The 17,642-nt window shown below is 40.7% G+C and overlaps 1 protein-coding gene across 1 annotated transcript in view; it reads right to left on the minus strand.

The window, feature by feature from the left end:
- slc39a11 (solute carrier family 39, member 11) overlaps positions 1–17,642 on the minus strand; it is a 139,321-nt gene that overhangs the window by 55,360 nt on the left and 66,319 nt on the right. Inside the window, exon 5 of the mRNA XM_083932884.1 lies at positions 8,361–8,481. Coding sequence (XP_083789010.1) covers positions 8,361–8,481 — 121 coding nt within the window. The remainder of the gene's footprint in view (positions 1–8,360; positions 8,482–17,642) is intronic.

Consider the following 17,642-nt stretch of genomic DNA (forward strand, 5'->3'; position numbering starts at 1 on the left):
ATAAGTGGTGTCTCAGACCCCCTCCTCTGTTTAGCGATGGTTTCTCCACTTTTACATAGATGGCTTCTTTTACTCCTCTTTCAAACCATCTGTCCTCTCTGTCCAAGATTTGGACATTGCTGTCATCAAAGAAGTGGGCTTTCTCCTTGAGGTGTAAGTGGACAGCCGAGTCCAGGCCTGAGGAGTTAGCTCTCCTGTGTTGGGCCATGCGTTTATGCAGTGGTTGTTTTGTTTCTCCAATGTAAAGATCTTTGCATTCCTCGTTGCATTGGACAGCATAAACCAGGTTGCTTTTGTGGTGGTGTGGTGTTCTGTCCTTCGGATGTACTAGTCTCTGTCTAAGTGTGTTACCGGGTTTGAAGTACACAGGGATGCAGTGTTTGTTGAAAATCCTCCTGAGTTTCTCCGATACCCCAGCCACATATGGGATGACTATGTTGTTTCTCCTGTTATCTTTTTCTTTCTCAACCACTTTGGTTTTCTTTCTGGAGGCAGCTGCCGTTTTAACAAAGGTCCAGCTGGGGTAGCCACAAGTTGTGAGGGCGCCTCTCAGGTGCTTGCGTTCTTCCCCTTGAGCCTGTGAGCTAGTGGGTACGTTATCAGCTCTGTGCTGCAGTGTTCTGATAACGCCAAGCTTGTGTTCCAAAGGGTGGTGAGAGTCGAAAAGTAGATATTGATCCGTGTGAGTGGGTTTTCTGTATACCCCTATGTGGAGGCTCCTGTCATTCTCCATATGGACGTCACAGTCCAAGAAGGGCAAGCTGTTGTCTTTAACTTCCTCTCTGGTGAACTTGATGTTTCTGTCCACTGAGTTGATATGTTCAGTAAAAGTTTGCACCTCTTTGGATTTGATCTTAACCCATGTGTCGTCCACATATCTGAACCAATGGCTTGGGGTTACTCCTTTAAAGGAGTTCAACGCCTTGCCCTCTACCTCCTCCATGTACAGATTTGCCACAATAGGGGATACTGGTGAACCCATGGCACAGCCGTGTTTCTGTCTGTAAAAAATGCCATTAAACTGGAAATATGTGGTATTCAGGCACAAATCCAGAAGTTGGCAAATGTGGTCTGGTTTGAGATTTGTTCGGTTTTGTAAGGAAATGTCCTGTGTGAGCCGCTCTCTTACCGTGGCCAAGGCCTCCATGGTTGGAATACAGGTGAACAAGGAAGTCACATCGTAGGACACCATGGTTTCATCTGGATCCATTTTTAGGTCTCGGACTTTGTTCACAAAGTCCATGGAGTTTTGGATGTGGCGTGGGGTGTTTCCCACCAATGGCGCCAGAATATTGGCAACATGCTTGGCAATGTTATAAGTGACCGAGTTTATGCTGCTGACAATGGGCCTGAGCGGGGCCCCTTCTTTATGGATTTTTGGGAGTCCATATAAGCCCAACACAGGAGAGCTAACTCCTCAGGCCTGGACTCGGCTGTCCACTTACACCTCAAGGAGAAAGCCCACTCCTTTGATGACAGCAATGTCCAAATCTTGGACAGAGAGGACAGATGGTTTGAAAGAGGAGTAAAAGAAGCCATCTATGTAAAAGTGGAGAAACCATCGCTAAACAGAGGAGGGGGTCTGAGACACCACTTATCTCCAATTTACAATGCCGCCCTTTCATCCCTTCCCAGGAGATTCAACAATCTAACCTCAAAGGACAACTGTTCACACATGGCCCGGGTGACCCCAACAACTGTCGTTCAGACTCAATAGAGCACTAACGACGTCGAAACCAACTGCCCACCACCGACTGTCACTCTAACGACGGGCGTGGGCACTTGGAGCACAAAGGGTTTCAGTGACATCATCGGCCTTGTGAGAGGTTAAATACCTGGATCTCCACACCAGTTAGTTGGACCAGTCCCAGCCTGGTCAGATGCGTACATGAACTGATGAAGCCTCTTGGATGAGAGGTGAAACGTCTTCCTAGACAAACAACCAGTCCAGTTGTTTTTGACTGAAATTGCTTTGAGGATAACGATGACCTGGACGAATGAGAACATTCACAAGTCAATGAAATGTACACTCAGCAGTACATATTTCACCACTTTTTAGGGGAAGCTGAGCTTCCCTTGCAGTATTAGAGCAATCCCCACTGAAATCGCCACTGATATACAGTATATATATATATATATATATATATATATATATATATATATATATATATATATATATATAGGGCATATATATATGCCCTCTTTTTAATTTACTGTTGGCGGACTCTCTTTGGATACCCTCAGGCGAGCCACAGGAATGCAATGAATTTGTAACTGATCTTAGAGGCCAGTCTGAAATATACAGTATATCCAATCTGTGGACTTCAGAGCTGCAGGAAATGTACCATCACTGTAAATATTAAGCAGGGATTCAAGGTTTCAAGTTTGTTTCTCTCTTCCTTAACCCCAGCTGCCAACTGTCCCTGAAAATAACATCAAGGAAACTCAAGATTTCTCAGTGTTTTCTTCAGATCTAACATTCAGCGGCTCTACCTGACATCACTGGTCAACCAAAACGCCCCTGAGATTTTAAAGTAAAAATGCCATTATCATCATTGGAAAAATCTCAGGAATAATTTGAGGTCACCGTGATAATAACAGGAATGAAGAGTAGTGAGTGAGATAAAAGGACTCAGACGTGCAAACACAGTCACAAAGGATTTCAAATTTAACTCGGTCTTCAGAGCTATTTTCATTTATGCTCAGACTGCTATTTAACTGTCACTTGTGTCTGCATGAATTAATATTCTCACAACAGACAGTTCTGCATGTCAGCAGGAAAAGGACAGGTGTAATTATAACATCAATGACGGTGCCATTCCATTTTGGTGTGCAAGTTTAAGAGCCTTGCTCTTGTGCATGCTGGCTCAGTAACGTTATTGGAACAGAGCCATCAGTAATGCCATTTATTCCTCTTGTGCTTTTCCTGCTGTGACACGTCAAAATATATGCTGCCAAAAATAGTTAAAAATAATTACATAATTCAAGCCAACAAGACAAAAAAAAAAGTTTTTTGCATGCTACAATTTTTCCATCTGTGCCCTCCATATAAATACTCAGAAGGGGCTCTGACAGATGCTGACAGCTTAGGAGTGTTGCTCTCATGCAAGTCAGATAAGGTGTTGATAAGTATGTGACATGCCAAGAATATCCCGGAAGGGTTGATCATTTTGTGTTTTTGTTTTGGACTTAGTAACAAGGAAGGAACTCCACCATTGTTTAATTTTTTAACAGTATAAAAAAAAAAGTAATACCAAGTAAAATGAGAAGAAGTGGGGTTGCCAAAACACCCACGAGAGGCTCGCCGCAGTGTCAGCATCATCGTAAAAGAGTGGCAGAGTGGGTCAGCTGGTCTTTTGTGCACCGATACCAAGCCCAGCCTGGTTATTTTGTGGATTTTGTGACAGTAGATATGTGCATAAAGCATAAATTTAAAAGCCAAACAACTATTAAGGCCAGACAAAAAACATTTTTAACATGCTCCTTTCAGACAAGTGGAAAGAAAAAAAAGACATATTTAGGTGTTATTTTTACAACACTCTGATTTCTGAAGTGTATAGGATATACTCGTAACTGTATATCCTATTCATTTAGGATAAATCTATATGATGCACGGTATAGGATGCCTAGGATTTCATTATACTGCTTTCCAATTAAAATATATGGAATTTTACGATACATATCTTAACTTTACATTTCATATCTTCACTTTTTACTGATGGATTGTTAATTTATTATTCAATGCCACTCAAACATTTTTGGAGTGTAGACACTATTTTCTAATTTATGGAGTGCTTAAAAGACAATTGCCTCTGTGAACACCTTTGTCAACAAAATGAATTGAAAAATTTGAGCCTGGCCTCTAGAAATGTAAGAAAATTAGCATATATTTAAATAGATAATGCCTCATTTGCATAAACATACAATTTCAGTAATATTGTAATACAAAACAAAAAAATTGTCTTCATGAAAGTTATCAACTGTGGAAGTCCCGTGGTGATTTCTATTAGTTCGATTTTTTTTTTGTCCCGCCTTAAATGTAACTTCTTTTTGCTAACTGTTCAGGAAGAGACCATAAATAATCCGTATAAGGGAAGAGTTCTATTGAGCTTGTGTCCTTCTCTGCGTACGTCTATAGTTCCTCATTAAAAGTCAGTGAAATGTAGCAACAATAACCATCCAGGGTATTGTTCCTTTTGTCCTCTTTCTACCTGGTCAGCTACCTTTCAGCTAAAGTCTAGTACCTTTAAGTAGTGTGAGCGCACCCGCTCCGCGCTCAACTGGGGCCAGCTGGGCCGCCACGGCCCGCTTGAAAGAGGTGGGCTTTAGCGGAGCCGTTTGCACATGTACGAGCACGAGCGTGCGCACGTGTACGAGCACGAGCACGAGCCCTACGGCAGTAGCGTTATGTCCGCCTGTTTGGACATGTAAATAGAAGGACGGACCATGCGCGGACATTTAACAACAACAACAATGGTGGTGAAAGGTTCACGTTGGTGTGGTGCGGAGGTGGAGTGTTTACTGCAGATTTGGTCGGATGAAAATATTCAAAAACAGTCGACAAGACGCACAAAAACTCCGAGGTCTACGGAAAGATTTGTAAACAAAGCCACACACACGCGATCAATGCGTGTGACGTGTTACGGCGTGATGGACAGTGTGATCACGCCCTAAGGGTCTGCTGTCACTGTCCTCCCGGACCACGACCCGGACTTTAGGGTACTTGTCCCCCCTCCCTCTCCCCCCCGCGCCCCAGCCCCGTTTGTACTCACACTGCCTGGGCCTCGGCCAATGCTTCTTGCTGTCCATACGCCATCACGCCGTAACACGTCACACGCATTGATCGCGTGTGTGTGGCTTTGTTTACAAATCTTTCCGTAGACATCGGAGTTTTTGTGCGTCTTGTCGACTGTTTTTGAATATTTTCACCCGACCAAATCTGCAGTAAACACTCCACCTCCGCACCACACCAACGTGAACCTTTCACCACCATTGTTGTTGTTGTTAAATATCCGCGCATGGTCCGTCCTATTCACATGTCCGAACAGGCGGACATAACGCTACTGCCGTAGGGCTCGTGCTCGTACACGTGCGCACGCTCGTGCTCGTACATGTGCAAACGGCTCCGCTAAAGCCCACCTCTTTCAAGCGGGCCGTGGACTGTCCGCTGGCCGCAGTTGAGCGCGGAGCGGGTGCGCTCACACTACTTAAAGATACTAGACTTTAGCTGAAAAACCGGTTTTGGCCGCGGCCAAAAGGATAGTGTGATCATGCTATTATAGCGTTTGTAAGGGCGCGCTCACACTATCCTCCCGGACCGAGACCCGGACTTTAGGGTACTTGTCCCCCCTCCCTCTCCCCCCCGCGCCCCAGCCCCGTTTGTACTCACACTACCAGGGCCTCGGCCAATACTTCTTGCTGTCCATACGCCTTCAAGCCGTAACACCTCACACGCATTGATCGCGTGTGTGTGGCTTTGTTTACAAATCTTTCCATAGACCTCGGAGTTTTTGTGCGTCTTGTCGACTGCTTTTGAATATTTTCATCCGACCAAATCTGCAGTAAACACTCCACCTCCGCATCACACCAACATGAACCTTTCACCGCCATTGTTTTTGTTGTTAAATGTCCGCGCATGGTCCGTCCTTCTATTTACATGTCCAAACAGGCGGCCATAACGCTACTGCCGTAGGGCTCGTGCTCGTGCTCGTACACATGCGCATGCTCGTGCTCGTACATGTGCAAACGGCTCCGCTAAAGCCCACCTCTTTCAAGCGGGCCGTGGCGGCCCAGCTGGCCCCAGTTGAGCGCGGAGCGGGTGCGCTCACACTACTTAAAGGTACTAGACTTTAGCTGAAAAACCGGTTTTGGCCGCGGCCAAAAGGATAGTGTGATCACGCCCTAAGAGGCAGTCAGCAGGAACATGGTTTTAAGAACACACTGAATGGAACACGAGATTAATTAAAATGTCATCATATCCCAAATTTTACCAGCCACTTAGGTGAGAAAACAGCATAGATTCATCTGCCACAAACAAACAGTACCAGAGTGCTACCACACACACACACAGACACACACACACAGCCAAACAGCTCTGTTGTTAAAATATATTTTTCAACTTCATTTATTTTCTGAATTTATTTGTTTTATAACTTTTCACACCATGCTGCTCTCTTTTGTCAAGTAGATGTATTGTGCGGTTAGCTTGTAATTGCTCATCATGCTACAATCTTCCTTCGATCTGTTGGAAGATGATGTGTTTATCAGCTCCTTAGCCTTACTGCGTCACAACCACAACATTAGCCTTGTTTCTTATCTTACAGAATGAAAACATAATCTCTTCAGACTTAAACTGCTGAATTGTTTGTACTTCTATTCTTCTGCATTCTAGAGTTATCTTTATGAGCAGGTAAACCCACCAATCCCCATAAAAGGGAATAAGACTGGGTAGGGCGGTGTGCAAGAATCCACACAAAGAAATGGAAACCATTAAATTTTATACAACTGTTTAAATGGAGAAAATGTACCTGAAATTTACCTGAGAACAAATCCTAAATAAGAAAACATGAAGGTGAATGGCAGACTCTCATGCGTAAGTGGTTTTTAAGAAGACATTTCTTTTGAAGAACGGTTGGTGAATGAAGTCCAGTTATTGTAGAAATAGATAATTTAGGGCGCATTCCCACTGTCCATCCGTACCGTGCCCCGTGCTTTGGGTACTTGCCAAACGAACTAGACTTTACCCGTGAAACGTCCTTGGGCACTGTATGGATGGACAGTGTGAGTGCGCCCTAAGGCGGTCATGTTGCGGTGAGCCCGGACAACTGTATACCTTAATGGGAGGACCTCACGTGCCTCACAAAACTACTGTGATACATGTAAGCTAGCACAATATGTTGTATAGTTTTAGTGTTATTCACTGTTTAATACTATGTGGTTATGTATCAACATTTGTATTCACTGAAAGTGGACAGGTCTGTAAAGTTTCCCTGAGTATCCAAGTATTCTAATACTCTAACGCTCTAATGAAAACCCTGTAAATATGTTCCCATGCAGTGTAACTACTCTCTGTTTTATTCTCTGGTATTAGAAAAAGTGAATTTTGCTAATTGAGCAGCATTTATTTTGTTAATTATTGTCAATATACATGTCTTATTATTTTGAGTTGCTTAATAATGTTACAGTGTAATATTTAGAGGATTTGTTTACAACCTCGTGTTAGGTGAAAGGCATTTTTTTCAGTTTTACGGTAGAAGTGACGCTGGTCATGATGCCAGAAGAATAAAATAATTGAACACGTTAGATACTCTCAGCTGTAATTAATGATATCAAGGGCTGCGACATTGCTTGTCTTTTCAGAATTTAAAAGACTGGACATTGATCCCTCCAGCTAAGGCATGCCAAGGTGCATGCACAAGAAGCCAACATTGTCTGACAAAAACCCAGAGCAATCAAAACTCACTTCTCTGAAAGGGTCCAACACACATTTATATTTTGTGAAAATGAACTAAACAAAAGTTGTGTGGCTTCACAACTTATTTGGACTGAATTGGAAATTATGTTCTAGAAAGATACACTGTGAATGAAAGGTTGTAGGGAAGAGTGCACTGTAGCGGACTTAGATATGAAATAGTAAAGTGGGCTGCTCTGAGGCATGAAACTCTTTGCAAATGAGTCCCATAGCAGCCTTGTCTGTCTAGACCAACCTTGTATTTTTGGTTCAGAAAATGTACCCAAATATTATGTACGCGATTACTACAGACATTCCTGTAAGCTTATGACGCAATATCTGCTGTTTTAGCCACGTGTTTGCTGTATATGTATTTGCATATAGAGCAGGGGAGACAGATTTGATCACAAATGGTCACTCAAGATACAGGTGGAGACGCAAGGGCCTATGTCAACAAAAGATACAAGCTTGAAAGCAATCTTAACGAGTATGGCTACATTTATGTGTAGTTAGTTTCCCACAACCAAGCAAACATGTGGGGGATCATTTCTTAAGAGCTATCCAGATTGAAAAACCATACAAAATTAGAAGAACATCCAAAAAGTGTTACAGATGGACAGAGGAGTAGAAAAGGGAAGACAGAAAAATTAGGACAGTGAAAAGAGGCCATCAGAGAAGCTCAGTGATTTTACAGTGGTAGCCAGTGCAGTCCCTCTTTATCAATTGTATTCTGCATCACTGTGTTCAGGGGCCTGAGTTGAAAGAAGTGGGACTACAGTGGCTACGGCTGTACTGAATGTATGTTGTTTGTTTTTTTGATGACATGTTATGCACTGAATTCCAGCGCATAATAGTAAGGGCTGATGTGGGTACATGAAGGGAGGCTTGCCTGAGAGAGGTCCAGCTCTACCTATCCTGATGGTCATCTCGTCAGAGTCCAAGAGTTGGAAGGAGGGCTCGTCTGCCTTCTCTTTGGCCATCTTGGATTCAGGGGTCAGAGCCAAGGCGATGTGGGGGTCAGCTCCTACACCCTGCAGACAGAGACAGAAGTCAATTTTATGGTCCCCTAGTTTTCTACTAATGGAAATGAATCTAAAAATAAGCCGATATTAAAATGTTCATTCTTAGAAATGACCTTAAAATGGACATTCCTATACTAATTTCTATTAGCTGTGTAAGAAGACTTAAGGATTGCAACATAATGTTTTGTGACCCTGTTTCGATTCTCAAAAACACTTTATCATTTTTTTTAATAAACCCTGTGAAACCTGTGGTAGCATGGGCAACCTCAAGGGGCTGTAGCGGGCTCCTTTTTAAAGCTAGCTTGTTAAGCTACATTACCGTAAATGGAAGAACTAGCAGGGCCATTTTCAAAGGGGACCCTTGACCTCTGACCTGTAGGTATTGAAGGAAAATGGGTTCTATGGGTAACCACAACTCTCCCTTTTACAGACTAACCATAATGATAATCCCAGATAGTTTGGGGGAAATAAAAGTAAAATAAATGTGCTATTTTTGCGGATTCGAAGATGGAGTATTTTAATATTTCTGCATACTGGGGTCCATAAACACTTAACATAAATTGAGTCTGACTGGAAAGACTCTTATAGATACATGAGCCAAATTGTATTCAAGTGTGATGATGCTAGGCCTCATATTAGCCATTTCATTGTTGTGAGACCATTTTGCTTACAGTATCACAATACATCTAACCGTAGCCACTTTATCATGATACAAAATTCTAATTGCCAGATTCTTACAAAAACACAGCACTAATTGCTATACTATGATATTGCAAAGTGCCATGTTTGCAGTGTTCTGAACACAGATATATGGATATATGCATAACTTGAGCACACCATTAGTACCACTTTAAAACTAGATTTTGACACAGGGTCCCTTTTCAAGCTAAGGACTAAATACATGTTAATAAATCTGGAAGGGATAGCTGGAAAACCCAAAAACATTTTAATAAAGTGTCTCTCAATATAAAGAAAACTGCACTCATTTTTTTGGGGGGGGGAATCAAAAAGTAGATCAGGATATTGAATTGAAAATTTGTGATGACAGAATTTAAAGAGCTTTTGAGATAAAATTCCTCGGGGTTGTAATCAATCATGAACAACAAGGTAAAATGTCAAAGTCAGAAGCAATCCTGCACAGACATATTGATTTTTAGGCCTTGTATATAATTTATGCTTACTCATACGTCCTTACATGTCTTATTGTGTGGAACTGTCGGGGGCAACATTTAAAACCGGCAAAATTCAATAGTGTTAAATATGAAAATGAGGTATACATTATATAAGCCTGGTCACTGTCACACAAATGAATTATTTATAAAAAGCATGCACTTCTTATGAAATTTGATGATTTACTGTACTATATTATAAAATACTTCACTGCTATGAATGATTTATTTCAGGATTTGTATTTCTGGAGGGTAGCTTAAATTAAGGAATGTGGGATAGGAAAATATAAGTCACATAAGTCAAATCATTAGTTAACTCTGAATGCCTTAGTTTATATTGTCTAAAGTTTTGCTTTGTATTCTGCATTCATATACTGTTCATGAAATTGTATTGCGTATAAATAATTAATTGTAATTAATGTAATTAATTAATGGCGATTAATCGAAAATCAATATTTGACTCAAGAAGCAACATTTGATAAGCTATAGGAAACTCAGAGCCTTTTTGAGTATAAAACTAATAATAGATGTATGAGGAAATTAATACAAAGATGCACAATTAGTAAACCTGCTGCTATGTTTTTTTGGAGTAACTGGTACAGTAGTTTGATATAGAATGGGAACAATACAATAATCAGGCACCAGCTTTTTTTTGGACAATGGGGTGCTTTAAATGTTTGTGTAATTTCCTGGTAGAAAAAAGCACCAAAGATCAAACTTTAACCCCTAAAGCACGACAAATAAAACATCCTTTCAGTTGATTTTATGTCAGACCCTATCTGAGGCCACATTAGACTGAACAATGAGTCAGAGTCTCGGAAAATAGCAACAGCGACGAAAACAGGGAGCCCACATGTTCAATAGCAAACCATTAGATGAGTAATGTCTAAAAGTGAGGGCTGAAAAAAATTAATTAGCATCCATATTCCCTCCGCTTCATTGTTGAAACGTTTCCAATCCCGTCCAGTCACAGGTGGTTTAAAAGCAGGTAAAGTACTGGGAGAGCTTGTGTGCGTCAGAGTGCACACAATGTACCCGCATTATGTATTGCAATCATGACGTGTATATGGACAATCACACACAAATGCTTCAGTGGAAACTAATGAACATAATCTACATAGTGTGTATGATGTACATATTACTAATTTTTAATTTACTGAATTAACCAAAGATGCTAAAAGTGTTTTCTGTGAAGAGGAAGAATCTTCGTCATCTTTAATTCATTATATAGTTGCAATAGTGGCAAAATGTGTTGTGATCGAATTTAAATATTTATTTTATTATTCTATAATGTAAATTAATGCTGGTTTCCATTCCTTACTGTTTTGTGGATAATAGGAATTAGGTGCATCGCGAGACAGTTGGTGATGCTAATTATGCATCGGATGCGGTTAATGCAGAAAACAGAGGCACAACGAGATGGCAGAATTAAAAAAAGCACCAGTCCAGCTTGAAACTATGAAAAACCTGTGTACAAAACATGAGGAACACTATGACCCTTTAAAAGTGAAAACAGCTTACTATAAAGTGATTCCAATTAGTTTTAAATAATAAATACGTATTACAGTTTTTACAGATTTGAATCTGTGTGGATGGGTTTCTATGAGCTTTGAACATCTGGAAACGTCACTTGATGGCACTCTTCTCTGCAAATCTGATTATCAAGTCCAGCTGCAAACTCTTGATTAAAGGGACATCTGGACCCTGACTCGATCACTCCAGGACATTGACTTATTTTGAGGTGGCTGGTGTAATAAATCTTTTCCAAAGTCACAGTTTTCTGACAGACTTGTTTCCCTCCAGGATTTCCCTGTATATCATGTTATCTTCTACCCTCATAAGCCTGAAACCCCTTGACTACACACAGGTGATCTGCTTCCCATCCCAACGGCATGATACTGTCTCCAACATACATGCAGTGTAAGTGTACAGTCAAAAAAATGTCAATTTTGGTCTCTCGTCAGACCAAAAAAGCTTCTTCTAACTTACTTCAGAATCCCCCCTTCTCTCTTGTTTGCCTCCCTGACTTATCTCCTTCTCCTTCACACTCACTAAGAATTGAGTTTGGGTGATCCTCATTAAACTGGTTATGTGACCAGAGGCGATTCTAGAGTCTGTAGGGAGGTCAGGTCTCCTCATGTCCTTGCAAACTTTGTGAATTGTCACTGCTGTAGTTAAAAGTTTGTCAGCACTCGGGGGGCCCCTACAGGCCTGGGGCCCCGAGCAGTTACCTCCCTTGCTTGCTTGCAAGAAGCGCCTCTGTATGTGACTTCTTAACTTATTTTCCTTGGTAATTTATTACTTTATTGTCATTTTTCAGCACTTACATACATTGAAACAGAATGTATCCTACGCTGTTAACCAATTCCAAAAAAATAGGAGCAGTGATTTATGTGTGTCCTAGTAATGGGGGGATATCTACTTAATGTTATGAGTAATTGTCTTAATGAGTAAGACAAAAAAGCACAAATATTACATGGGAGGTGAGTACCTTTTAATAAGTGTACATTCAACATATTTTTGCACTGGCTATGAAATACTTAAATAACTGCTTTGCAGTTGTATGCTCCCGCCAATTATTCAGTGTATTTTTGGGCAAAATGTTGATGCTTTACAAACATCTTCAACCCGGCAGCACAGAAGATCTAAACAATCTCCACAGTTTCTAGATTGGTTTTTCTGATTCAATATCCGGAAAAATGTCTCCCCTTCTGTTCCTTAGTCACAGCGTTGAACTATGGACACAAACATTATAATGCCACAGTGAAGTTGACCTATGACCTTCTGGATATAAGAATTACATTGTGAGTTTATCCTATTAGACATTTGAAATGTTATCAGAATGAATGCAGGAATTCTTGGTTATGGCCAAAAAAGATTTTTTTGTGAGGTCACAGAGAAACTAATCAGTTCAAGTTGGACCAAATTGACATTTGTGCCTTATCTGAAGACAAACCCCCCAGGAGTTCCTGAGCTATTCAATTCACAACAATGGGAGGGATAGACGACCAAAAAACACAATGCCTCTGGCCACAGCTGCCGCCAGCACAAAAAATAAAATAAATGTTTTATTAATAAGCATAAGGAATATTGTTGTATTAATGTATTTCTGAACATTAATTCATTTTAAACTATATACGAATATATAACACATTCTTGCTCTTTGTTTATTTCACAAGCCAGGGGCAATGAGGCGTATGAGAAGGATGCAGCCCAGAAATAAGAAACAAAAAGGAGAGGAGGAAGTTTGCTCAGGCATAAACTAATGAGTTAGCTGGTGCATGACATTCGGGGATGATGTGGTGTCAGACTGAAAACACTGAATGTAGCCTGACCAAGGGGCTTTATACTTTTCTTAAGATTTCATAAATAATATGTGTATTTTACAAGTTGTTGTTGTAGGAGACGAGACGTCATCATTTCAATGCTTAAATTATTCATTCATTTGGCTCTTTGCTGTTTTTATGACCATTTGTATGCATCTGTTGTTGAGAACAGCATATACCATCTCCGTGTACTGTGTTTATATGTGTGTGGGCATGTCTGAGTAAGTGTGTATTCAGCTGAGTGCATGTAAGGTACGGTAGGACAATTTAAGTACTATCTCGAGGGGATATTATTAACCGATGGTGACCTTTGGTGACAGTGATACAGTCTCCTCAGCAGGTCTAAGCTTACCATTAAAGCAATTCCAGCGTCAGTCTGGCTCTGCTGATCACTTAAAGTCAAAGCTCTCTCTCTCAACACACAAGGGGAGGCAACAGCACAGTCATCTTTGTGATGTTTTTCTATTTACCTTAGTGTGACTATTATGTTTGAATTTGGATGAAAAGGAGACACACAAAAGTGGAAAAGGAGGCTGAAAAATTCTACAGTGTTTGACGGTGACATTGATTTTATTCACCACCGCTTCTCTCAAATGGAACATCAATCAGTCCCTGGGAAATTATTTGACCAGTAAGCGGCCAATCAGTTATCGTACAGGAATTAAATTTAGTTTAGACAGTGCCAGAGTTTTCGCACCGATCCCCAATTCACAGCACAGCCTCCCTCAGTCTCACGTCCCCACAAACCAGCAGAAAATACAATATGTTTTCATCAGCATTTAAAATTTCCAACTGTTGTTGAGTTGGAATGTGTGGTTTTACTGTTTGAATAAATTACACACCCGTTGTGTAGTCGAAGATAGAAGTCGGCAGTCTCCATTTTCCCGTAACGTCTACACTATTATGATAACCCACCCAAAACAGGCTTCACAATACAACATTTGTAATACATTTCATTGAATATAACATTACAGTAAAATGTTTTTTTTTTTTTTTGTATGTAATCTCAAAGTCACCGCTGTCATGATAGTAAGTTAAAGCAGGGGTGTATAACCGTGCCCCTGGAGAGCTACTGCCAGCATAAATCAGGTGTGTAAGAGTCAGGAGAAACCTAAAACATGCGGGGCAGTAGCTCTCCAGGAGCAGGATTGGAGACCACTACTTTAGCAAACCCTAAATGCTGAGATTTTTTTGGAACAGTTATGGATTAATGATTACCTTCTAGACCACTGTTTTTAAGTACATATTGTCATGTGTTAGGTATCCATACATATAAACAACTGCGATTTTTTCTGTTGGACATATTGTTTAATTCACTTTTAGACTATTGATACAAGTGATACAAATGTGTTGTGTCTGCTGTGATCTATTAAATGATGCCGCAGTAAAAGTTCTCATTTGTGTGCTTACAATGTAAAGTATCTGTCAAGTATATACAATGTGTAATTTACTGATGAATTTGAAGTAATATGAACAACAAACAAACATACACAGACCTATCTCTGAGCATTCAGCCTGCAGAAGGCAAGCACAAATCTTTCTTTTATGAGATCACAGGTTTGGACGCTGTCCCAGCTGGAGGTGGTGGTAGTGGAGGCTTGCTGGCTTTAAATCAATGCATTTTCATCATCAGCTCTCTTAAAATAAATCAAAATGGTAAATTTGCAAGGATTGTTTTGTTTTTATTTTGCTTTAGCTGAGATAAACTGTCATTCCTGCTGAAGATATAATGATGTTGGAGGAAATTTGTGTGGTTACTTAAGTGTTTCACGGGCCAACAGGTCTACATATCCACCCATGCGAGACAGAAAAGTGCAGATAAGGTACAGATGATCTTCATGGGCTATAGCTTAACTCTATATGAAAGTACTCCAGCTATCTCATGTTTGTGTGATGCATTCTGTGTGAAAGCTGCAGCAGGAGGGATGTCTCAGAGGACTTGTTACAGTTTGACGAGTCAGGGTCAGGACATATGAAAGATGAGAAAAAAAGTGGCAACTGCCCTGCTTCCATCAAAAACACACTCACACTGTCGCACATTTCCACACATTTGCAGTGCACACACACACACACACACACACACACACACACACACACACACACACACACACACACACACACACACACACACACACACACACACACACACACACACACACACACACACACACACACACACACACACACACACACACACACACACACACACACACACACACACACACACACACACACAGACACACAGACACACACACACCAACTTTTTCAAGTAGAGCTAACTCTTACTGGTTTTCACATATCAAGCATAACTTCTTCAAGTGAAACTGATTACTTTCTGCCTTTCTTAGAGATTCGAATCACAGCAGAAGAAGAAATTTCCACAGTCCCATTCTGACTCATTCTGACATAAGCTGTTTCACGATCAATACATTTCTAACATTATTTTGAGTATTTTCTACAAGGATCAAATAGGTATATACTGTAATACAATAGATACTATGTGCTGTCGTCCAGTATTAAAGGACAAAGCAGGAGGGCTATTGTTGTCAAGTTAACCTTCTTCCTCAACCCGATCGGATATCGACGATTGAAGGGATGATCGATGATTGTTTTTTCCTACGCCGATAATGAGCCGATTTTAACTAACCTATTAGAGAGGTTATAAAAAATAACCTCAAGAATCTGCATTCTCTGTGTTTCTGCTGGAGCGGCATGTCGGCTCACTGAGCCGCGTAGCAAGAAGCAGCATCTATCAATTCAGCGTTATTACACTTGTCTTATTGTAGTTGTGAGACTCTTTTCAGTCAGATTCTCCTTGATACATGTAAAAATGGAGAGAAAATTCTGCTAAGTTTAGCATTTATCCACAGCAAAACAGCCACATTCTACTAGGTATAATTTCAGCACAGTGCTATAACACAATGTTGTCATATTTCCACCTGTGTCATTTTGCTCCACAAATTCCACCTGTGTGCACATGTGTGATTATTATCTTTTAATGGAAAGGTTCTATGGACACAAGAATACGCTAAGCAAATCTGCATTCATTAACAACATGATTAATTACTGTCACATGAAGCTTAATTCACACACACACGCGCACGCACACACACACACACACACACACACACACACACACACACACACACACACACACACACACACACACACACACACACACACACACACACACACACACACACACACACACACACACACACACACACACACACACACACACACACACACACACACACACACACACACACACACACACACACACACACACACACACACACACAAATGACAGTGTTATTGTCTCTTAACCCGCAGGCTACATGGTATGGTAATATGTTCATATTAAATATATTCAAATAAGGACGACAGCAGACTGTCAACTCTTCCCATTTTCTACAATAAATGTGTCCTTAACAGATCACACACACAAACATACACACACGCACGCACGCACGCACGCACGCACGCACGCACGCACACTTTCTGAAAAAGTAAACATGTCCTTACTGATCAACACATATTCTCTCCTAACTGAACACAACATTAAACTGTGAATGCCGCATGCAGGTGTTCATGTGGGCCGACATCCTGTCTGATATCCAGCTCTTAATTAATGAGTTATTAGGCTGGTAGTAAAGACTCATGTTGACATAAACACCCAACACACAAAAGTGCCCCACATACACACTTACAGACACACACTGACATGTGTGTAATGAGGTGTTGATCCTGTCGAATTCTAAGTGAGGATGGTGACAATGATGATCATGTCAAACTGATATCATATAAATCAAGTGGCCCGGAGTGGGTATATTTCCCAAAAGATTAAGCTATCCCTGTACAGATACTTAAAGTCCACTTCTACGCAAAAAAATGCTTATTGTGACATTATTTGGATGTTTGAGGTTCACATACAAACACATAAATATAACTCTTGACCAGTGGCAGTAATGTCAAGAAACACACTAATGTGCCAACAAAGGCAGAGGAGAAAAAGACTGCAAGCTAGTAGGGGTGACCCCGAATAGTCGACTATTCGACGATTCACTCCGAGGAGCCTGTTTCGACAGTCAAATCGTCGCAAAATGTGGTTATGAAACAATGGATTATTCCATTCGGGCTCTGGGGGGGCTGAATGTCGGATTTTAAATACAGATGTTTGGTTTCTCCCAATAAACCATGATAAATAGCCTATTGGGGTATAAATAGAAGCCTATTTAGAAATACTTTTGTTAAAAATGTGAAAATAACTCATGTGCTTTTAATAGATCTCCTTAGTGTGTGAGAATAACCCCCCCAACCCCCCATCATTTTTGCAAATGTTTAATGAGGAAGACCTGTTAGACCTAAAGGAGGCTCACAAAGAATCTTGGTGAGTAACACTGAATGGAGACAGAAACTTAGGTTATTTACAAGAAAACTCATCAACATGTGAATATACACAAATGTATGATATCACAACCAGATTGGAAGCCAGTCGTGGTTCAGTATGAACCTTAGTGTGATGTACCTACTGAGGGTGTCCACGACTAAGAAATTTCGTAGCTGAATCTGAATGGTTTTGCCTATAGTCAACTGCTCACTGAATCATGTTTTGCATTATCTGTTTAAGGTTTATGTAGAAAAACAGCATACATATCATGATATATGATGTGAC

The sequence above is a fragment of the Echiichthys vipera genome (genome assembly GCF_963691815.1).
Source record: "Echiichthys vipera genome assembly, chromosome: 18".
Classification (NCBI taxonomy): domain Eukaryota; kingdom Metazoa; phylum Chordata; class Actinopteri; order Perciformes; family Trachinidae; genus Echiichthys; species Echiichthys vipera.